Source organism: Rhinatrema bivittatum, chromosome 15 (genome assembly GCF_901001135.1).
Source record: "Rhinatrema bivittatum chromosome 15, aRhiBiv1.1, whole genome shotgun sequence".
NCBI classification, from domain to species: Eukaryota; Metazoa; Chordata; class Amphibia; order Gymnophiona; family Rhinatrematidae; genus Rhinatrema; species Rhinatrema bivittatum.
This window is the reverse complement of record NC_042629.1, coordinates 1,304,792-1,328,920: the sequence shown is the minus strand read 5'-3', so window position 1 is coordinate 1,328,920 and position 24,129 is coordinate 1,304,792. Positions and strand designations below refer to the sequence as shown.

The 24,129-nt window shown below is 47.7% G+C and overlaps 1 protein-coding gene across 2 annotated transcripts in view; it reads left to right on the top strand.

Annotated features, from left to right (window-relative positions):
* The first annotated feature begins 4,675 nt into the window (after positions 1 to 4,675).
* CCT8 (chaperonin containing TCP1 subunit 8) overlaps positions 4,676 to 24,129 on the top strand; it is a 423,988-nt gene continuing 404,534 nt past the window's right edge. Inside the window, exon 1 of one of the 2 annotated variants that reach the window (XM_029578294.1) lies at positions 4,676 to 4,829. In XM_029578294.1, the coding sequence (XP_029434154.1) occupies positions 4,770 to 4,829 (60 nt within the window). In that variant the 5' untranslated portion in view covers positions 4,676 to 4,769. The remainder of the gene's footprint in view (positions 4,830 to 24,129) is intronic. The other variant, XM_029578293.1, reaches the window with a different exon arrangement.

Here is a 24,129-nt window from a genome sequence, read left to right as displayed (position 1 = left end):
CAATGTGTTATCCACTATGACACCTAGATCTCGTTCTTGGGTTGTAGCACCTAATATGGAACCCAACATTGTGTAATTATAGCATGGGTTATTTTTCCCTATATGCATCACCTTGCACTTATCCACATTAAATTTAATCTGCCATTTTGATGCCCAATTTTCCAGTCTCACAAGGTCTTCCTGCAATTTATCACAATCTTAGGTATACACTGCTCCTAGCTTATTTCTAGCTTCTGGCTACTTTTTGGGTTTTTTTTGTTTTTTTTTTAAATACAAACACTCACTTTCTATTAAATACAAACACTCAGTTCTTAAAAGTCTGCAGAACACTCAGTTCGGCAGACTTTTAAAAATAAACACACTACCTACTGCTTACTAGCTGCCTTACTGACTATTTAAAAATACAGTCTAACTTGTTTATTCACTGCCTTACTGACTATTAAAAGCACAAACACACAAACAATCTTAATAATATTCCCAAATAGTTAATTTTGCCCCAATACTTTTAAAAAAGACAATGTCCCAAGCAAAAACTTACTGATTCCTTTCAGCCATCAGCAAGGTGATCCTCTCCTCTCAGGTATTTCCCTATCTCTACAGAACTTGCAATATAATTTTGTACCTGAAGCAAAGGAGAGTAAAGTGACTTGGAACCTAGGATCGTTTAACTTCAGCGTGGGTTACTTTTCCCCATGTGCATCACTTGTCCACATCTCTGGAAGGGAAAGCAAGATAATACAAGCACGAGCAGCAACAGTGGGATTTGAACCCTGGTTTCCTGGGAAATAGCCCACTGCTCGTCATCTGATCGAAAAAAGACCATCTCAGAAAAGTACTTCCAGACACAGTCCCAAAACATAAAGTGCATACAGCGTCAAAAAAAGGAAAAAATGAAGCCCTACACTGATTTTATCCAGTGCAACAACCATCAGTCGGTCCCACTCATAAAGGAAAGTTATACCTCATGAAGTAATTCAACAGCCAGAACAGAAACTATATTGTGCCAACATACTGCAGTTCCAAGGGAAAAGGACAAGAAATGAAACAGCTTGAAAGCAACTCTGATGCTCTACACATCTAAACTTCTGGGCTCTACCCGGTTCCCATATTTGATCAAGTGTCCGCAATGTTGTACAAAAGCATTCACCTCATCGAGGCTGGTAAAAAAAATCACCTCTTTACCGTTGTTCATAATTTGAAGCTTGCAGAGTAAACGATAGAATATATGAAGCCATGCTGCTGAAGCTGGCGCTTCACCTCCACAAAGCTCTAAAGACACTTCTGCACATGTTGAGAGAAATCCCGAATTCTCCAGAGGTGAGCTGCTTCCATGATCCTCTGCTTATCCCAAAAGTTATGAATGCATGCAATAATAGCCTAGGCTCTCCCATTTCCATCAAGCACAGGCACCAAGACCCTATCGGCCGGATTTTAAAAGGGTTACGCGCTTAACCCTTTTGAAAACACCCCTGCGCGTGCTGAGCCTATATTGCACAGGCTTCCGGCGTGCGCAAAGCCCTGGGGCTTTTTTGGGGCAAGCGTGTCGGGGGGCGTGACGCGGTCGGCACATCATCGGGGGCATGACGTGGTCGGTGCGTCATCCAGGGGCGGTGCCGCGGGTGTGGTTTCGGCCTGGGGGGCGTGGCCACGTCCTCCGGACCAGAACATGGTGCGTGGCAGCCGGCCCGGCGTAACTTGTGTGATAGAGGTGGTGGGGGTAGATAGGGCCAGGGGGGGGGATGGGTTAGATACGGCTATGCGCGTATCTTATAAAATCCGGCGTACTTTTGTTCGCGCCTGGTGCGTGAACAAAAGTACATGCGCGTGCTGTGTTTTAAAATGTACCCCTATGTGCACAATCCACCTTTATTTTGGCACCTTTTAATTCCAGCCCCAGGTGCTTTGGCAGCCATCTTGCCACAAACCCAGTCAGGTCCGCCCTTTCCACATTTTGGGAGACCAGAAAATTGTAATTAGTCCAGCAATTTCTGTTCTCCAGATCATTGTGCTTTTCCTCCAGATTCATCTGCCACTCTAATTTCTTAATTTTCTGTCCGTAAAAAGTAGAGCTTTCTACAGACATTTTTCCAGACTCCTAGTATGTTCTTCCAATTCCTTAAACGAGGAAACTAACTGGGCCACCTTCTCTACTACAATGTTCAGCTCTGAATCAATTTTCTTACAGGCCTATCCTGTAAAGTGCGGCTGCGTTTACCCTGCTCCTAAGCCGTTTTTAACTTCTTTTTCGGCCGCGTTAGCCCTTCCTGCGATCCCGAATCCCCTTTAACCTACTCCTACCGCGTCCTAAATTCCCTGGGCAACCCCTTCCGCCCGTGGCATGTATATTGCATGCAAACGAGCGAATTAGCGCGATATTGCATGCAAACGAGCGAATTAGCTATTCACCTGCAATCCCGTAACCCGCACCCCGACTATCGCTACCTTTCCCTGCCGTTTTGTTGCGCGTTTAACCTGGAAACTTACCGCCTACCCTGACCCAGGCGGTAGAGGCATGGGTAAGGGTAGGTGGAAAGCTTTCCCCCAGCCCCCGCTCGCCTGCCCCGGCCGCGATCATGGGTGCCGGTCTCCGTGGCAGCCCCAGTCCTCATCCCTGCTCCCGAAGCCAAAAAAAAAAAAAAGCGTAAAAAACATTGCAGCCCCCCTCCGATGTCCGGACGGGGGCTGCCACGGAGACTGCAACGGCAAAGCGACATTTCAGTGTCCCCCCTCCTCTCGGAGCAGGGCGCGAAAAGCCGCCTTGCTCCGAGAGGAGGGGGGACACTGACAGCGGCGAAGCAACGACGAAGAAAGCGGCGAAGCGACTTTTCAGTGTCCCCCCTCCTCTCGGAGCAGGGCGCGAAAAGCCGCCTTGCTCCGGGAGGAGGGGGGACACTGACAGCGGCGAAGCAACTTACTTTTCTGAAGCCATCATCAGGAACACATGCGATCGTAGCTCCTCCCGATGAAGACAAAGATGGCCGCCTGCACGGGGAAAGCGTGCAATTGGCCGCTCAAGACGTGATGTCGTGACGTCACGTCTTCAGCGGCCAATTGTACGCTTTCCCCGTGCAGGCGGCCATCTTGTGGGGAGGAGCTACGAGAGCCAGATCGTGTTCCTGCTGATGGCTGCAAAAAAGATAAGTTTTGCCGGCGTCCAAAAGCGACTTACTTTTGGGATCTTGACAGATCCCAAAAGTAAGTCGCTTTTGAAAAAAAACAAAATTTGCTCCCCTTTTTTTTTTTGCTTCGCCGCTGTCACCTCTTCTCCCCCCTCCCGGAGCAGGGCGCGAAAGCAGCCTTGCTCCGGGAGGAGGGAGAACAGACTGACAGCGGTCAGGTCGGGTCCGGGTTGGGGGTCCGGGCTGGGGGAAAGCTTCGCCGCTGTCATCTCTCTCCCCTCCTCCCGAAGCAGGCCTTGCTCCGGGAGGGGGGGAGAAGCGCTGTCGGGTCAGATCAGATGGAAAAGTAAGTTGCTTCGCCGCTGTCATCTCTCTCTCCACCTCCCGGAGCAAGGCCTGCTTAGGGAGGAGAGGAGAGAGATGACAGCGGCGAAGCAACTTATTTTTGCATCCGATCGGACCAGACTTCCTGGTATCTGTCATTTCAAATGACATTTGAAATGACAGATACCAGCGTAGCGTGAAGCCTTAGGCCCGCGCACCCAGGATCCTGTATAGGCGCTCTATCCAGTATCCTGGGTTGCGCGGGTCTAAGGCTTTTCGGACGCGGCTTACATTTACATATAATTAGGCTTCAGGATCGAGCGGTAGGTGAGCTGCACTGTGCGGGCGGTATCCGCGGGTGCCGTAGGCACTAACGCAGCTCTTCCTACCGCTCGGTACTGGATCACCCTGTTAGTAAGTTGTTCAGAAAATTTGTCTACGTATCTTTTGATAAGGTCGACTGACTCTAGAGGGTCACTGCGGCTGTTCCAAACATCTTCCTCAGAGACCAGATCCTCCTCAAAGCCTACAGGAGTGATTTTTTTTATTTATTCCACAATCTGGGACTTACAAACGTCATGTGTCCCACACTTTCTCTATTATTTGAAAGAGTAAATAACTGATTTTTATTTATCTGTTCTAATACGCTCATGATTTTATAGACCTCGATCACATCCATTAGCCATCTCTTCTCCAAGCTGGAGTCCTTCTTTTGCCTTTCCTCATAGGGATGCAGTTCCATTCCCTTTATCATTTTGGTTTCCCTTTCTTGTACTTTTTCAATTTCTGCTATATCTTTTTTGAGATGCATTCCTTTCCTAATAATTGTTAGTATTCTTTTTGCTTTCTTGGTCGTCACTGCACACTGAGCCTAGTATTTCAAAGCATTGTCCATGATGAGGCCCAGATCCTTTTCTTCGGTGGTAACTCTTAACGTGGAACCTAAAATCGTATAACTTAAGCGTGGGTTACTTTTCCCCCATGTGTATTGCTTGTACTTGTCCACATCTCTGGAAGGGAAAGCAAGAGAAGAGGGATAAAAGGAAAAGATCTACAAGCAAAGTCATGCGACAGCAAAAAAAAAAAAAGGGTACAAACTCCAAATCGCTTAACTTGCTGTTTGAAAAGAAAAGCTGTGCATATGCTCTGAAGCTCGTTGTTGTGGGCCGCTAGGCGCAGCCGTTGTATGCCCCGCCCTGTCGCCTGCAGCTGCACGTAGTGCGCATGCGCTTACGCTCACGCTCACGGTCGCGTAACGGAAGCGGTGAGGGAAGTTCTGTCCGGTCTTTGCCACGCGCCGGTGCTGTAGCGCTTCTACTGCCAGCCATGGCTCTACACGTGCCTAAGGCCCCGGGCTTTGCTCAGATGCTGAAGGACGGCGCCAAGGTGAGACTTCGCCAGCTAGGAAGTTTCTAGAAGAATCCGTGAGCATTCTCGCGGCTTTCAGACGCCGCTGTTATCGCAAGATCCCGAAAAGCGCACGGACGTAACCGGCTTGGTTTCACGCCCCCGGTCTTCTGCTTAGTGGCGGGGCGGGGGTTTCTCTGCGTTTTCTCCTATTTTTGAAGCTGTAAGGGGAATTTTGAAGCTGAAGCGGTGATTTTGCATTTTATTAAGGCAAAGTTGGGCCGCTTCGGGAGGGGGGCAGTCGCAGCTTACTGCTTTCCAGGCCAAGCTTGGGAAGTCCCGGGCCCTTTTCCTGCTTCCCCGCCCCTCGCTGGGGATTATAGAAATGAGGAGTAGTTGTAGAGGGGCTTTATGGTCTCTTTGTTTACTACACTCTCACTCAGCCGCTGTTTCAGTAACCCCCAAACTCGGTGCTTAGCAGCAGGATGAAGAGCAGTTTTCTCGCAACATCTACCAAATTCTGAGAGCAGTACCCGCTCGTCTGTTAAAGAGACCATGGGGCTCCTCCACAACAATTACTCATCTCTCTGGTACTGGGGGGGCAGGCACGATGTAATCAAGAAAAAGGTTAACTGCAATAAACCAGGTTAAATACTCCTTAATTTCATCTGAGCTACATCAGCCAGCGGGGAGCATTCATGGCATTAGATTACAGTAAGCTCCAGGCATGCAGTCGGCCCTTTGTTAGTTGATGTGCATCAGTGGGAGGGAGGAAATGATGGCTAGTTATCACCTGCAGTACGGTGAGAAAACGGCGTACTCTACATTTTCTCTACAAGGCTGTTAACCAAATGGAGGTCCGCACTAGGGGCCCGCTGGAGCAGCCAATGGCGCCAGCTCTTACGTTGTAGAATACTGTACTGCAAGATTTCTTCTGGTGTGTGGTTTGGGTATTTAATTGAAAGTTCATAAAACAGTAAAGCCATTTCAGTAGAAGAAGCCTTGCTTAAAAACACTGGGGATATGGGGCAGCCTATTATAACTTTCAGTAAGTATTTGCAGATCCTAGCCCGATCTGTATGATTGTTTCCGGTGCATGGGGTCGGGGCTGGAGATGAGACTTGATAAATGTATTTTAAAAGGACTTTGTAATTGTCATTATTCAAGGTAATTCTGATAGGTATTGAAGGAAAAAAGTGTTTACTAAAATGTGTTAAACACACAAGCTAATGGGTATGTTATAGCACCTTTAAGGCATTTTTCAATAAAGAGCATTAAGCTTTGAGAGCTAAAGATGAGTGTCTGAGAGTGTAGGATGTACTCTACCTCAGTGTTTCTCAACATATTGTATGCCATGGCACAGCTAGCTACTTAATTTAAATTATGTGGACCCACTGTAGGGATGATGGTTGGCAGTGGCAAGGCCCTCTTCGTTCGCATTTATTGAAGAGCAGAGATGGAGGAGTGGGAATACTTCTTCCCCTTCCTCCTTTTTTTCTGGTCTCATGGATTAGCCCTTCTCCAGCTGGTTCACATCATTTTAAAAGGTAGTTAAGGATATAGAATTTTTTAAATTGGCTATAAAAAAAAATAAAGTGCAGCCATTAGTTATTAGTCTTTAAAAAAAACACCCCAAAACCCACAAACAAGTCCCTCCTTCACTCTCCTTCCCTTCTCCCTTACAGGTTCCTGATTTGCACAGGGGAGTCCTGGATTTACCTCATTGCACATAGGAACTTAAAAAGTTCTGGTTTCCCAGAGCAGTGGTCCTCAATTTTTTTCCTAGCGTGACACACCTGAGAGACCATGTTCACATGTGACACATTCATGGCGGAAATTAAAAAAAAAAAAGTCCCGTATTTTTATTATTAAGCATGACACAAGGGAAAGACAAGTGCTTTATCTGAACAGAAATTGCATGAATAGTAAACAACCCATACCAAAACACCAATTTCCAGCACTCAAACAGTAACCACCTTACTTCAGAAAAGGCAACACTGAAAATATTACACCTGGCCTTAAGGCACCAATATAATATTAGGAAAACGGACCAAGCCAGGCTGCTATAGAGCCCTACACAAACTACAAGCCAGAAGAATACCTCACCTAACAAAGAGGGTCTGCATAACTAGAAACATGCAGACAAAAACTGAACTGGAAACCGCAACAAGCCAGAGAGACTGTGTGCAGTGTGTTAAAAAAAAAAAAAAAAAAAAAAGTAAAAAGAGAAACTTCACCAGTCTCAAACAAATCAAGATATATAAAATCAATAGTAGTAAAACCATACTAACAGAATAGATTTCCAAATAGCTGATGAATGGAATATCCAGTAATTAAAAACTAATATAAAATATTTCTAAATCGCAGATAAAGATCAACAATGAAAAATGATTTAAAAAAATGCTTTGTTCTGCATACCTGGGAACATTTGATATCCAGATGCCCTGAAATTGTTTTGAATTTGCAAGAGGGATGGTTTGCTTGCAACTTTCTCCTCTCACACACAGGCTCTGTTTCTCACACTGGCTTTCAATCACACGTATACACATGCTCTCTCTCACTTACATAGGCTCTCAATCATGCACACATATACATGCTTTTTCTCTCACTTATGTAGGTTCTTAATCACATACACACATGCTGTCTATCTTTTCACATTTCAAAATTTCAATCACACACTTACATACCCAGATCAGTCCAGACAAGTGGGTTTATTAATTCCTACCAGCAGATGGAGGCAGAGGTCAAAACCTTAGGCACTGCTACATATCCAAGAGTGCCATCTGCAGTCTCTCAGTATTTCTCTGCATCTAGCAGATGGTAGAGGTGCTTACCTGCAGTCTTGATTGATCTTCTGTTTGGAAGTTTTTCTGATCTCCAAGGTGTCAGGTTCCTGTTGAGGGCCATCCCTCGGGTTGAGCCGGGCAAACAGGGAAGTTGGATACCCCTGCCTGGTTTTAGCCTGCAACCCTGGGACCACTGAAAGCCAGGGGACTGGTTCCCTCAGTGGGGCCTGAAGTCTCCCCTCTGATCCTTGGGACTCGGAGGAGTATCCTCTTTGGGGCTCTTTTCCTATTTCCTTTGGTATTTGGCTGCTAGGAGCTCTTTAAAAAGAAAAAAAAAAAGCGGCTGCTCAGAACGTGTCTGAGCTTGTCAGCCTTCTCGGCGGGGGTCGGCCCGGGAGGAGTCTGGCTTTGGTGTGGGGTAGAAGTGGCTCTGCTGTGGTGGGAGAATGCCTCCAGGCAAGGGAAATTGCATCTCCTTTGCTCTCTTTAGCGCCGACCGCAAGTGCGTTTTCCCGCAGCGTCAGCGGGACCTTGTGCGGTGGTGCGCTCCTCTTTCCTCCTGCTTCAGCCATGTGGTGAGCCCCTCACCCCACAATTTCAGCACGCAGTGATCCTTTTACAGGCCCGATGACTGACAGGCCACTGGTGGAAGCCTGTCATGTCTGTGGAGTGTGATCTGCTTATCTCAATCCCATCTTCCTTTGCATGGAGTGTGCGGGGGGGGGAGAGGGGGCTTCTGCCAGACTTGCAAAATCATGGAGGTCCTTTAGTTGGCAGTGAAGGGGGGAGAACATAACATAAGAAAATGCCATACTGGGTCAGACCAAGGGTCCATCAAGCTCAGCATCCTGTTTCCAACAGTGGCCAATCCAGGCCATAAGAACCTGGCAAGTACCCAAAAACAAAGTCTATTCCATGTTACCATTGCTAATGGCAGTGGCTATTCTCCAAGTGAACTTAATAGCAGGTAATGGACTTCTCCTCCAAGAACTTATCCAATCCTTTTTTAAACACAGCTATACTAACTGTACTAACCACATCCTCTGGCAACAAATTCCAGAGTTTAATTGTGCGTTGAGTAAAAAAGAACTTTCTCCGATTAGTTTTAAATGTGCCCCATGCTAATTTCATGGAGTGCCCCCTAGTCTTTCTATTATGCGAAAGAGTACCGGTAAATAACCGATTCACATCTACCCGTTCTAGACCTCTCATGATTTTAAACATCTCTATCATATCCCCCCTTAGCCGTCTCTTCTTCAAGCTGAAAAGTCCTAACCTCTTTAGTCTTTCCTCATAGGGGAGCTGTTTCATTTTGGTAGCCCTTCTCTGTACCTTCTTCATCGCAATTATATCTTTTTTGAGATGCGGCGACCAGAATTGTACACAAGGTGCGGTCTCACCATGGAGCGATACAGAGGCATTGTGATATTTTCCGTTTTATTCACCATTCCCTTTCTAATAATTCCCAACATTCTGTTTGCTTTTTTGACTGCCGCAGCACACTGAACCGACGATTTCAATGTGTTATCCACTATGACACCTAGATCTCTTTCTTGGGTTGTAGCACCTAATATGGAACCCAACATTGTGTAATTATAGCATGGGTTATTTTTCCCTATATGCATCACCTTGCACTTATCCACATTAAATTTCATCTGCCATTTGGATGCCCAATTTTCCAGTCTCACAAGGTCTTCCTGCAATTTATCACAATCTGCTTGTGATTTAACTACTCTGAACAATTTTGTGTCATCTGCAAATTTGATTATCTCATTCGTCTTATTTCATTCCAGATCATTTATAAATATATTGAAAAGTAAGGGTCCCAATACAGATCCCTGAGGCACTCCACTGTCTACTCCCTTCCACTGAGAAAATTGTCCATTTAATCATACTCTTTGTTTCCTGACTTTAAGCCAGTTTGCAATCCACGAAAGGACATCGTCACCTATCCCATGACTTTTTACTTTTCCTAGAAGCCTCTCATGAGGAACTTTGTCAAACGCCTTCTGAAAATCCAAGTATACTATATCTACCGGTTCACCTTTATCCACATGTTTATTCATTCCTTCAAAAAAGTGAAGCAGATTTGAGAGGCAAGACTTGCCTTGGGTAAAGCCATGCTGACTTTGTTCCATTAAACCATGTCTTTCTATATGTTCTGTGATTTTGATGTTTAGAACACTTTCCACTATTTTTCCTGGCACTGAAGTCAGGCTAACCGGTCTGTAGTTTCCCGGATCGCCCCTGGAGCCCTTTTTAAATATTGGGGTTACATTTGCTATCCTTCAGTCTTCAGGTACAATGGATGATTTTAATGATAGGTTACAATTTTTTACTAATAGGTCTGAAATTTCATTTTTTAGTTCCATCAGAACTCTGGGGTGCATATCATCCGGTCCAGGTGATTTAAGAACATAAGAAATTGCCATGCTGGGTCAGACCAAGGGTCCATCAAGCCCAGCATCCTGTTTCCAACAGAGGCCAAAACCAGGCCACAAGAACCTGGCAATTACCCAAACACTAAGAAGAACCCATGCTACTGATGCAATTAATAGCAGTGGCTATTCCCTAAGTATAATTGATTAATAGCCATTAATGGACTTCTCCTCCAAGAACTTATCCAAACCTTTTCTGAACCCAGCTACACTAACTGCACTAACCACCTCCTCTGGCAACAAATTCCAGAGCTTTATTGTGCGTTGAGTGAAAAAGAATTTTCTCCGATTAGTCTTAAATGTGTTACTTGCTAACTTCATGGAATGCCCCCTAGTCCTTCTATTATTCAAAAGTGTAAATAACTGAGTCACATCTACTCGTTCAAGACCTCTCATGATCTTAAAGACCTCTATCATATCCCCCCTCAGCCGTCTCTTCTCCAAGCTGAACAGCCCTAACCTCTTCAGCCTTTCCTCATAGGGGAGCTGTTCCATCCCCTTTATCATTTTGGTTGCCCTTCTCTGTACTCCATCGCAACTATATCTTTTTTGAGATGCGGCGACCAGAATTGTACACAGTATTCAAGGTGCGGTCTCACCATGGAGCGATATAGAGGCATTATGACATTTTCCGTTCTATTAACCATTCCCTTCCTAATAATTCCTAACATTCTATTTGCTTTTTTGACTGCTGCAGCACACTGAGCCGACTATTTTAAAGTATTAACCACTATGATGCCTAGATCTTTTTCCTGGGTGGTAGCTCTTAATATGGAACCTAACATCGTGTAACTACAGCAAGGGCTATTTTTCCCTATATGCAACACCTTGCACTTGTCCACATTAAATTTCATCTGCCATTTGGATGCCCAATCTTCCAGTCTTGCAAGGTCCTCCTGTAATGTATCACAGTCTGCTTGTGATTTAACTACTCTGAATAATTTTATATCATCCGCAAATTTGATAACCTCACTCATCAGTTTATCAATCAGGTCTACCACATCTTCTAGGTTCACCGTGATTTGATTCAGTTCATCTGAATCATTACCCATGAAAACCTTCTCCATTACGGGTACCTCCCCAACATCCTCTTCAGTAAACACCGAAGGAAAGAAATCATTTAATCTTTCCGCGATGACCTTATCTTCTCTAAGTGCCCCTTTAACCCTTCGATCATCTAGAGGTCCAACTGACTCCCTCACAGGCCTTCTGCTTCGGATATATTTAAAAAAGTTTTTACTGTGAGTTTTTGCCTTTACAGCCAACTTCTTTTCAAATTCTCTCTTAGCCTGTCTTATCAATGTCTTACATTTAACTTGCTAACGTTTATGCTTTATCCTATTTTCTTCTGTTGGATCCTTCTTCCAGTTTTTGAATGAAGATCGTTTGACTAAAATAGCTTCTTTCACCTCCCCTTTTAACCATGCCGGTAATCGTTTTGCCTTCTTTCCACCTTTCTTAATGTGTGGAATACATCTGGACTGTGCTTCTAGAATGGTATTTTTTAACTCCTCTTGGACATTTTTTACTTTTGTAGCTTTTCCTTTCAGTTTTTTTCTAACAAATTTTCTCATTTTATCAAAGTTTCCTTTTGAAAGTTTAGCACGAGAGCCTTGGATTTGCACACTGTTCCTCTTCCAGTCATTAAATCAAATTTGATCATATTATGATCACTATTGCCAAGCGGCCCCACCACCGTTACCTCTCTCACCAAGTCCTGTGCTCCACTGAGAATTAGATCTAAAGTTGTTCCCTCTCTTGTTGGTTCCTGAACCAATTGCTCCATAAAGCTATCATTTATTCCATCCAGGAACGTTATCTGTCTAGCGTGTCCCGATGATACATTTACCCAGTCAATATTGAGGTAATTGAAGTCTCCCATTATTACTGCACTACCAATTTGGTTAGCTTCCCTAATTTCTCTTAGCAATTCACTGTCCGTCTCACCATCTTGACCAGGTGGACAGTAGTAGACTCCTATCCATATAGTCTTCCCCGACATACAAGGGATTTCTAGCCATAAAGATTCAATTTTATATTTAGTCTCATGCAGGATGTTTATCCTGTTGGACTGTATGCCATCCCGGACATAAAGCGCCACACCTCCTCCCTGGTGCTCCTCTCTGTCATTGCGATATAATTTGTACCCCGGAATAGCACTGTCCCATCTCTGAGATGCCAATTAAGTCTATGTCCTCATTCACTGCTATACATTCTAACTCTCCCATCTTACTTCTTAGACTTCTGGCATTAGCATACAAACATTTCAAAGTTTGTTTTTTGTTTGTATTTTCATTCTGCTTTTTAATTGATAGGGATAAGTTAGAATCTTTTTTAGCTTAGGTGAGTTTTTAGTTACAGGCACTTGGACTATTTTTCTAATTATTGGAGCCTCACTGTCGGGATGCCCTAATTCTAATGCATCATTAGTATCCTTTGAAGATACTGCTCTCCGAACCATGCGCTGCTGAGCGACTGTCTGCTTTCCCCTTTGTTGTAGTTTAAAAGCTGCTCTATCTCCTTTTTAAAGGTTAGCGCCAGCAGTCTGGTTCCACCCTGGTTAAGGTGGAGCCCATCCCTTCGGAAGAGTCTCCCCCCTTCCCCATAAGGTTCCCCAGTTCCTAACAAAACTGAATCCCTCTTCCTTGCACCATCGCCTCATCCACGCATTGAGACTCCGGAGCTCTGCCTGCCTCTGGTGACCTGTGCGAGGAACAAGGAGCATTTCAGAGAATGCTACCCTGGAGGTTCTGGATTTAAGCTTTCTACCTAAGAGCCTAAATTTGGCTTCCAGAACCTCCCTCCCACATTTTCCTATGTCGTTGATGCCCACTTGTACCACAACAGCCTGCTCCCTCCCCAGCACTGTCTAAAATCCTATCTATGTGACGCATGAGGTCCGCCACCTTCGCACCAGGTAGGCATGTTACCAGGTGATCCTCATGCCCACCAGCCACCCAGCTATCTACATTCCTAATAATCAAATCACCAACTATGACGGCCGACCTAACGCTTCCCTCCTGGGCAGTAGGCCTTGGGGAGATATCCTCAGTGCGAAAGGACAATACATAACCTGGAGAGCAGGTCCATGCTACAGGATCTTTTCCTGCTACACCTGGTTGATGCTCTCCCATCATGAGATCTTCCTCCAAGGCAGCACCAGGGCTGCCAGTCTGAAGTTGGGACTTGACTACTATGTCCTTGAAGATCTCATCTATATACCTCTTTGTCTGCCTCAGCTCCTCCATGTCTGCCACTCTAGCCTCCAGAGATCGGACTTGTTCTCTGAGAGCCAGGAGCTTTTTGCATCGCATGCACATATACAACTTCTCACTGGTGGGTAAAAAAATCATACATGTGACACTCTATGCAAAAGACTGGGAAGCCCCCCCTCTTGCTGCTGGACTGCTGCCTTCATCTCAATTTTGATCAGTTCCTAGTTAAGTTTTTTAGGTTGCTATGGGAGTAGGAATGTGTCTAACATCCTTTAAATGTATTAGTGAATTCACTATGTGTCTGGTAGTGGCCTACCGGGGTCTGATCGAATTCTCAAAGTTTTTGTTGAATTTTTTTTTTTTTTGTGAAAGTGGCACCTGCCTATAAATTAAGGGGTGAGCCAGGGGTGGGCCTTGGGCAGACGGCCCTTCCTCTGGAGAGGGGGACCTGGGTAAGGGGGTTCAACCCTGGGGCTCCAGGGATTCTCCCCATCTGTCACGATACAACAGTGTGCAGAGTCTGAGTTGTGGACTGAGGGGTTTTTCGGCCGAATTTGACATCCTGCTTTATGAGGCTTTCCTGGGAAGAGGTGTTTTAAGGACAGCCTGGCTGACCCCATGAAGAGGCCGAGGGGAACCCCGGCGAGGTCCACAACATCGCGGGAGCAGCCTCTGGGGGCCCACCCAGCAATCCTAGTTGCAGGTGCCAGGCATTCGGAAGATTTAGATGACCCTCAGACAGAGGGTGGCTTGTTTCCAGCAATGGATGTGGACCCGGATGACCCTAACGATGATCTAGGGGCCTTTGAGGGACACGAAGTGTAGGGTGACGATCCATGGGTGGTACTCCTGTTCAAGAGGGAGGAGTTGTGCCCTCTTATTCCCCAGGTGCTGGAGGAATTGGGGGATAAGCTATCCCTGGAGGACTCGGATAATGAGGGGGTTAATCCGGTGTTGGGTGGCCTGCGGAGACCTCAAAGCGCCTTTTCCCTTCCGAAGAAGATCCAGAAGTTGATCAGCAAGGAATGGGATTTCAGGGACTCCGGTTTGAAGGTGAGGAGATTGATGGTGAAGCTATATCCACTGCTACAGGATCGTTTAGATTCCCTTAAAACCCCGAAGGTGGATGCCGCTGTTTCCGCTGTCACCAGGAATACCACCATTCCGGTCGCCGGTATGGCTGCTTTGAAGGACTTCAGGATTGTAAACTAGAAGTACAGCTTAAGTTTAAAGGTACTGTGCTTCCAAATGGAGACGTGGCGGTCCAGGAATGGGAGTTTTTGGCCCCTCTGGATCTCACCGAAGTCTATCTGCACATCCCCATTCGGCAAGACCATCAGAAGTTTTTGTTTCAAGGTGCTGGGTCAGCATTTCCAGTTTTGGACCCTTCCCTTCGGCCTTGCCATGGCTCCTCGTACTTTCACAAAGGTGATGGTCATCTTCACAGCAGCCCTGAGGCGGGACGGGGTTCTGGTACACCCGTATCTAGATGAATGGCTCATCAGGGCGAAGTCGCTGGAGGAGTGATCGCGGTCGGTGCTCCATGTCCAGGTTCTTCTGGAGTTGCTGGGTTGGATCATCAATTTGCTAGAGAGTCACTTGATGCCTTCTCAGGTCTTGGAGTACTTGGGCACCCGATTCAACACACACAGGGAAGGGTATTTCTCACTGCCAACAGTGATCCAAGCTCAGGTAGCTCGGTTACTTCGCCTTCCTGTTCCCAAAGTCTGGGACTGTTTGCAGATTCTGGGGTGAATGGCTTCGCTGGAGCTGATTCCTTGGGCTTTTGCAGAAGGCATTGTTATCCTGCTGGAGTCTGCTCTTGGAACAGTATTTTCTTCCTCTGCCCCTCCCAAGGGAAGGTCCCAAAAAACAGAGGTAGGCGATCTATAATAGCCGTCAGGATAACAAAAAAAGAATAGATGCCTTGAACTTTTCCAAATATTTATTAGAGACGTGTTCTTTAAAAATGCCCAAAGAACACATCTCTACTTTAATAAATATTTGGAAAAGATCAAGGCATCTATTCTTTTTTTTTTTTTTGTTATCCTCCCAAGGGAAGCCAGGTCCAGTCTGACGTGGTGGGTGACACGGAACAATCTGGAGAAGGGAATGCCCCTCGAAGTCCCGGATTGGGTGGTGGTGACCACGGATGCCAGTCTCTGCTGAGGCGCTGTATGCCTGGGCAGGTCAGCGCAGGGTCTCTGGCTGGTCTTGGAGCAGTCGTGGTCCATCAACCGGTTGGAGAGACAAGCAGTTCGCAGAGCCTTTCAGGAGTTTCTTCCCTTGGTCTGCAGTCGGATGGTGAGTGTTTTCGAACAACTTGACGATTGTGGCCTACATCAACCACCGAGGTGGAACCGAGTCAGCTATTGTTGTGTGTGCCGAACTCCATCTCTATGGTATTGCTGTCTCTCACGTTGCAGGAGTGGACAACATCCAAGCGGACTATCTCAGCCAACAGCAGTTGGACCCCGGGGAGTGGGAACTGTCTCCGGAAGCCTGGAATCGCATCTGAGCGTGTTGGGAGACCCCCTCACTTGGACCTCATGGCATCGAGAACCAACGCCAAGACTGAGGGGTTCTTCACCCGCTGGCGGGAGACCGGGGTGGTGGGCCTCGATGCTCTAGTGTGCTCGTGGCCATCTGTAATCCTTCTTTATGTCTTTCCTCCTTGGCCACTCATAGTGCGGGTGCTCAGGTGGATAGAGGCTTATTCAGGTTCGGTAGTGCTGGAGTGACCATGACGTCCATGGTTCGCATATCTGGTTCATCTATCGGTGGATGAGCCTCTGCGTCTAGCTCACTTGCAGGGACTGCTGCGTCAGGGTCCCATATTTTTGGATCGGGTGGATCACTTCTGTCTCGTGGCCTGTCTTTTGAGCAGCGGCGATTGCGTCTGAAAGGATATTCATAACCGGTTATTGCTACCCTCCTTCAAGCTAGGCGACTAGCTACTTCCCTTGCCTGTTCCAGAGTATGGAAGGTTTTTGAGTCCTGGTGTGGGCAACAGGGTCTGGATCCACTTATGTTTTCCGTTCCGCACCTTTTTGCCTTTCTTGCAGCAGAGCTTGTGCAAAGGATTGGCTCATAGTTCACTTAGAGTGCAGGTTTCAGCCTTGGGTTGCCTCAGGGGGAACGTGCAGGGCAAGGCTTTGGCTTCCCATCCTGATGTGGTGCATTTTCTGAGGAGTGTTAAGCATCTCCATCCCCCTCTTCGGAACGTGTGTCCGGAATGGAATCTCAATTTGGTGTTGCAGGTTCTCTGCAAGGATCCTTTTGAACTGTTGGGTCGGGCATCTTTAAAGGTACTTACCTTGAAGACTGTTTTTTGGTGGCTATTTGCTCGGCTAGACGGATCTCGGAATTGCAAGCTCTTTCTTGCCATGATCCCTTTCTGCGAATCTAGCCCAACAAGGTTTCTTTGCGGACGATGCCTTCGTTCCTGCCTAAGGTGGTTTCCGCCTTTCATGTGACTCAGACGGTGGAGTTACCAGGATTTCCGGACTGGTCTCATGATCCCTCTATGGGTAGGAATCGCCATCTTTTAGATTTGCGGTGCGCTGTATTGCGTCATTTGAAGGTTACCAACTCTTTCCTTCGTTCAGATCATTTATTTCTGCTGTTCGGGGGTCCTAAAAGGGAGAGAAGGCATCTAAGGCTTCTTTAGCTTGCTGGTTGAAAGAGACTACTTCCTCCACCTATGTTTCCATGGGCCGCGCAGTGCCAGTGAGGCTTGAGGCTCATTCTACTCATGCTCAGACGGCGTCTTGGGCCGAGTGTCAACTGGTGTCTCCCCAGAAGATATTTATTTAAAGACTTTTTTTTTTTTTTATACCGGTATTAGTGGAGCATCATACCGGTTTACATTTCAACAGCAGAAAGAAATTACATGTTAACAGGGATTTACAACTGGGGAGGGGAGTTACACAAGTGTAGCGTGAAAAAGTAACTTAACAAGTGAACAAAGGAGACCTTGACAATAATGAACATGGGAGTCCTTAATATAAGGAAAGGATGGGATTGCGTCTGAGGGGGTTAAAAGTGCAATCATTATAAAGGGGTGAAGGGATGACGAATGGAGTGTTGGACCTATGCGGGGGCGTGATGTAGATAAGATGGGGGGCGGGGGGTTAGTCCAGATAAGCTCGCTTGAATAACCATGTTTTTAACTTCTTTTTGAATTTGAAGGTGCATGGTTCTAGACGTAGGTTTGAATGCAGGGAGTTCCAGAGTGTAGGGCCAGCAATTGAGTTGGCTTGTTCACGTGTGGAGGAGAGGTGGGCTATTTTGAGTGGGGGTACAAGGAGGGTGCCTTGGTAAGCAGTTCTGGAGGGTCGGGATGAGTGGTGGGTGTTAAAAGGAATGTCTAGCCATTTGGAATTGTGAGCGTGGATGGATTTGTGTACAATGGTCAAGGTTTTGTAGTGAATTCGGGAGGAGATGGGGAGCCAGTGTAGGTCTCTGAGGATAGGGGTGATATGGTCTGATTTACGGGTGTTGGAGATGATCCTAGCGACCGCGTTTTGTAATATTTGTAGTGGTTTTATCGTGGAGTAGGGAAGCCCTAGGAAGAATGCGTTACAATAGTCCAATTTGGAGGAGATAGTGGCTTGGAGCACTGTACGGAAGTCTTGCGTGTATAATAATGGTTTAAGTTCTTTTAGAACACTTATTTTGAAGAAGCCTTCTTTAAGTATGGAGTTAACATAGCTCTTCATGTTTAGTTGTTGATCAAGGAGAATTCCAAGGTCCCTTACAGAGGGTTGGGCTGTGGTAATGTTGAGACTGGTGTCATTAGACGGGGGGGGGGGGGGGGGGGTGAGTGGGGGGAGATAAGTAGGAGTTCGGTTTTGTTAGTATTGAGTGCTAGGTGGAGGGTGGTGAGTAGGGAGTTAATCGAAGCTAAGCAGTTTTCCCAGTGCTTCAGGGCATCGGAGATAATGTTGTGAATAGGTATGATGACCTGGACATCATCTGTGTAAAGATAAAAATTACGTTTGAGATCGGAGAGGAGATGGCAGACTGGGGTGAGGTAGATGTTAAAGAGGGTGGATGAAAGTGAAGAGCCTTGTGGGACTCCTTGTTGTAGAGGATGGGGGGCAGATATGGTGTTACCAATTTTAACCGAGAACTTTCTATTCGAGAGGTAGGATTTAAACCAAGCAAGGGCAAGGCCTGAGATGCCGATGCTTTCTAGACGGGCAAGGAGGTAATTATGGCAGATAGTGTTGAAAGCCGCCGAGATATCAAGGAGGGTGAGGAGATAGCTGTGGCCTTGGCCCATTCCGATAAGAAGGTGGTCGACATGGGCCAAGGCCACAGCTATCTCCTCGCCTGCCTTGATATGTGGGGCAGTGGTCTGGTCTTCGCTTCACACTGTCACCAAGCATTACTGTTTGGATGTGCATGCCCCAGAGGCGACTTCTTTTGGTGAGAGTGTACTGAGAGCGAGTCTTTTGTGTTCCCGCCCGGTATGGGGGGGGGGGGTGGGCTTTTATACATCCCACTTGCCTGGACTGATCTGGGAATGTTCAGGAAAGGAAAATTTGATTCTTACCTGCTAATTTTCGTTCCTGTAATACCACAGATCAGTCCAGAGGCCCACCCTTGGGATCTCTGCCGAAAGACTGCTTATTTTGCCGTTGGGCCTTTGGGCTCATACGAAGATGATTTCAAAGATCTGTTGAGATTAACGTGTTCTAGAGTTTCAATGTTTACTTTGGTTGGTGGCTATCCAGTTCAGGGGTACCCATCCCAGGGGCTTTGTTCGCCCTGTTGTTAAATTCTTGGCTTGGGTACAGGTCAATACTGAGGGGGACTGCAGGTGGCGCACTCGTATATGTAGCAGTGCCCAAAGGTTTGTCCTTTGCCTCCATCTGCTGGTAGGGATGAATAAACCCACTTGTCTGGACTGATCTGTAGTATTATAGGAACAAAAATAAGCAGGTCAGAACCAATTTTCCTTTCTCTCTCACATGCTCTCTCTTACTTATTCACACATGATCTCTCTCACTTATACAGGTTCTCAGTCATACACTTACATTCATGCTATCTCTCACACACAAAGGATCTCTTTCACACAGAGGTTTTCAATCACATACACATAAAGGCTTTCAATCACTCGCATACATGCTGTCACACAGACACACACACGATCTGAAACACACATACTTGTTCACTCACTCCCCCCCCCCCCCCAACTGAGCTAGTGACGGCAGCAGCCTCCTCCACTTCCAGCCCTAGCAGCCTCGAGAAAGGACTCCCATCCTCTGCGGAGGCTGATGTTGCTCCTCTTTGCTCTGCGCTGCTCTTCTTTGGGCTTTTGCTGCATTCACTAGCATGGTCTCTTCCCATGTGTGTGGCCGCTGCATGTCACTTCCTCTTCTGGACTGTGGGAATGGGAAGAAGAAGAGACTGTTGGTGCTGCCGACTCCAGCTTTCCTGGCGTGTTCTGCCCGGGTGGAGGAAGAGTTTCATTTTGCTGGGGCGGGGGCAGCAGCTGGGTCAGTAGGAGACCAGGGTCCGGGAAGTGTGGCGCAACACCTGCGTGTGCTTGGCGACCCACTGGTTGAGAGCCACTGTCCCGGAGCCTAAGGAAAGTAAGACAAGTCACTATGTCCAGTGGAGTAAATTCAGGACTGAATCAATCATGTTGGGCAAATCTGAATCCAGTTGCAAACAGTTTGTCATCCGTATTCTCTTAAAAAATGTGTTCCCTTGTTCCATCCTCAAGCCAGCAGAAAACACTCTGTAACCTACCCACCCCTCTCTTCCTAGAGGACCTTTCTTAGTTGGCCTGGTACTGAGATCAAACAGCAATGGAATGTTGATGAATGCACGCAGAGACTCTGGCCTGTACTCAGCTCTCGGACCCTGCCTCCAAGATAGAAACCATGAAAGGGGGAGGGGCAGCAGTACTGGGGAGCCTGAGAGTAGAACACAAACTGATTGTGTCTGCCACTGTTCCTTAAGATTCTACTACTTCCTCAGTGTTCCACATAAAAAGTAGTCAAAGGGGAGGAGTTATAGAGATGGTTAGGGGGGACTCTTCTAGGGGCTGGCTGGGAAGGAAGTAAAGAGAGGGAGCAATTCCTCCTCCCCTCAGTATGTCCCTCTTGTGGTCACAGTTGCTTCCTGGACTGCACAATTGTTGCTTGCTTGTGTAGGTTAGTGAATGGATGGTTGAGAACACTGCTACAGTATTTGGCACAAATACTATCTAGCAATTAGTACTCTAGAGACTCCATATCAGGCTACACCCTGGCCAAGAGCTTAGTCTTATTCATCTCTATTGATGTATAATCTATTTCTGAAATGGCATATTTGAAATACAAATAGGATTTCTGTTGGTTGATGTCATGAAAATCTGTAGTCATCCATTTCACTGCTTGAGTGATATGCGCATTTGATGATATTTAATTTCCTAGCGTGTAGCAGATGGACTCGGGACCAATGGGTATAGTGTACTCCTGCTAGCAGTTGGAGACGGATCATATTTCAATCTGATGTCAGCCCCTAGTACATATACTCCTGCAGGAAGTGCAGCTCTTCAGTATTTTCCGTCTCCAAAGCAGTTAGGGACTATCTGCATGCTTTCACAGCGTTAGAACCAAATTCAAAGAAAACAAAATTTTAAAGGAGAAACCTACCTGAAGACGAGCCCCGCTCTCCTGCGGTGATACCCTCGGGTCCCTCCCTAGTTGAGATTCCCGAGGTGATTTCCATGGTTCCTCGGAGGTAAGCCTCGGTCCGGCGGCTGAATCGCGGCGAGGACCTAGCCCCCCGATCCTCGGGCGCGGCCGAGAGGCAGCGGGTGCACCCTCGAGCACGGCGGTGAAGGTATTTGCCCTCTCCCCCCGCAGGCGGAGACCACTCGGGACGAAACCGGGAAGCGCCGAAGACAAGGTAAGGTAGAAATCTTCTGCTTGAATCCGGTCTCCGAGGATCGAGGAAGAGCACAGGCCACCGGCCGGGACCAGTGCTACCGGGTTGATCCGCCCTAGCAGGGCCAGGCCCCGGCTATTTCCAAGGGTCTACCCACGTGGAGACCCTCCGAGGGGGTCGCCATATTGCCCGCGTGCTCGCCGTCGCCATCTTGGCCCTATTGGCCGCGCCGTTCACCGTTAGGCCCGAGCGCACAAAACCAAGCTAGGCGCACAAAGCACTTGTGCGCATAGACTTACACGCACATAAAACCTTGGGCGAATAAGTTGCACATATAGAGCTGGGCGCACATATACGGCTTGACGCACAGCTGCGCACACAACTCACACGCTTATCTTAAGCGCACCGGAGCGCATAAGAGTTTATGCGCCGACAGCCATGGCACCACCAGAATCAGGGATAAAGGGGGCATTCCATGAAGTTAGCAAGTAGCACATTTAAGACTAATCGGAGAAAATTCTTTTTCACTCAACGCACAATAAAGCTCTGGAATTTGTTGCCAGAGGATGTGGTTAGTGCAGTTAGTGTAGCTGGGTTCAAAAAAGGTTTGGATAAGTTCTTGGAGGAGAAGTCCATTAATGGCTATTAATCAATTTTACTTAGGGAATAGCCACTGCTATTAATTGCATCAGTAGCATGGGATTTTCTTAGTGTTTGGGTAATTGCCCGGTTCTTGTGGCCTGGTTTTGGCCTCTGTTGGAAACAGGATGCTGGGCTTGATGGACCCTTGGTCTGACCCAGCATGGCAATTTATGTTCTTAATGCCTCTGCCCAGCATGCCACATCAGAGCCGCACAAAGTGAGGAGACCGCCCTATGCACACAGTGTGAGGAGGCCCTGGGAGATCCAGTTCAGGGCAGGTCCCACCCAGGGCCGAGTACTAGCTCCTCAGGGAGTACCCCAGACCTAACATCCCAGTGGGACCTCCCCACAGACGGGGACCCCCAGGGAACCAGCGCCCCTCAGCTTAGATCCAGCGTCGATCTCATGGGTGGAGTTCTTCAAGGGGATTCCCGCCTTTGTTCAAATGCAAACTGAACCTTTGACATCTCTGAAGAGGAAGCTGAGCCCCTAGAAGAGGGGGGAGCGCCACCGAACCATGAGACGCTACTTCACAAAGAGCGAGCTCCCGGACCTGGTCACCCAATGCCTGACAGAGCTCACTATCCCGGGCCCAGGTACTTCGGGGGAACCTAAACCGAACCCCCTACTGGAGGGTCTTCGTCAGACTTCTCGACATTTCCCTCTGTTACAAGCGGCACAACAGCTGATTGACCTGGAATGGAATGCCCCGGAGTCCACATTCAAAGGGGGACGAGCCTTGGCAGCCATGTACCCCCTGGACTCGGCGACCAAAGATCTTCTTGCATGCCCAAAAGTTGATGCCATGGTCTGCGCGGTCTCTAAGTGCACCACTATCCCAGTAGAGGGAGGAGCAGTGCTCAAGGATGCACACGACCGGCGTCTGGAATCCATCCTCAAACAGTCATTTGAAGTAGCTGCTATGTCTCTACAAATTGCGGCCTGCTGCACAGTGGTGACACATGCCTGCTTATCCCAAACCAGGATCAACACCCTGGGAGAAGACATGGAACCAGCAGTATCATTCCTTGCGGACGCTGCCTCCGACCTAGTGTGTACAGCGGCCAGAGGCGTGTCATCTGCAGTGGCGGCCAGAAGGCAACTCTGGCTCCGAAGCTGGTCGGCCGACGCATCTTCCAAAATGCGCGTCACAAGGATGCCCTTCAAAGGATCCCTCCTGTTTGGCAGCGAACTAGAGAAATTAGCCGACAAACGGGGCGAGTCCCAGTGCCGTGCCTGCCGGAGGATAGAACGAAGAGAAACCAGCGACTCTTCCCCAGGCCCTCCAGGGGCAGAAGTTCACAGCACTTCAATCCTTACAGGAACAACTATCAAGCGCCCCGCCCTACGAGCAGGAACCAGTCCTTTTGGAACAAGCACAACAAGAGGGATACCAGCTCGGGTACAGGCCCCAGCCGCACCCCACAATGAGATTCAGCCGACACGACCGAAGGGAAGAAGCCATAGGGGGCAGACTAGCCCTATTCTACCGCAGATGGCTCGAGATAACTTTGGACAAGTGGGTCCTAGCCATCATTCGGGAGGGGTACTACCTGGATTTTCTACGTACCCCTCCGGACAAGTTTGTGAGTCCCCCTGCCACGACCTCTTCAAGAGAGCGGCAGTGGAAGCTACATTGTCCAGAGTACAGGCCCTCGAGGCCATAACCCCAGTGCCTCCACAAGAAATAAATTCTGGGTATTATTCCATCTATTTTATCGTCCCCAAGAAAGAGGGAACATTCAGGCCCATCCTGGACCTCAAGTCGGTCAACCGCCACCTGAGGATTCCCCGCTTCCGCATGGAAACACTGCGATCCGTAATAAGGGCGATACAACCGGGAGAGTTTCTCACATCCCTGGATCTTTCTGAGGCCTTCCTACACATCCCAATTCACCAGGAACACCAGCGCTACCTACGCTTCAAAGTCCTGAACCGTCACTACCAGTTCCGGGTACTACCCTTCGGGTTAGCCGCAGCACCCCGGACGTTCGCCAAGGTAATAGTAGTGGTGGCGGCAACACTGAGGAAGGAAGGAATCCTCGTCCACCCTTACCTAGACGACTGGCTAATTAGGGCAAAGTCACCAGAGGAAAGCCACCAAGCAACCAGCAGAGTCATATCTCTACTGGAGAGCCTAGGATGGGTGGTCAACACAAACAAAAGTTTCCTACAACCCTCACAGTTGCTGGAATACCTAGGAGTCCGATTCGACACCAAGGAAGACAAGGTCAGCCTGACCCCCCCAAGGAGATTAAAACTGTGGAACCGGCTACAGACCTTGCTGAGCGATCCTCGTCCCACAGCATGGGATTATCTGCAAGTCCTCTGGCTGATGGCATCCACATTGGAAGTTGTGCCAGGGGCGCGA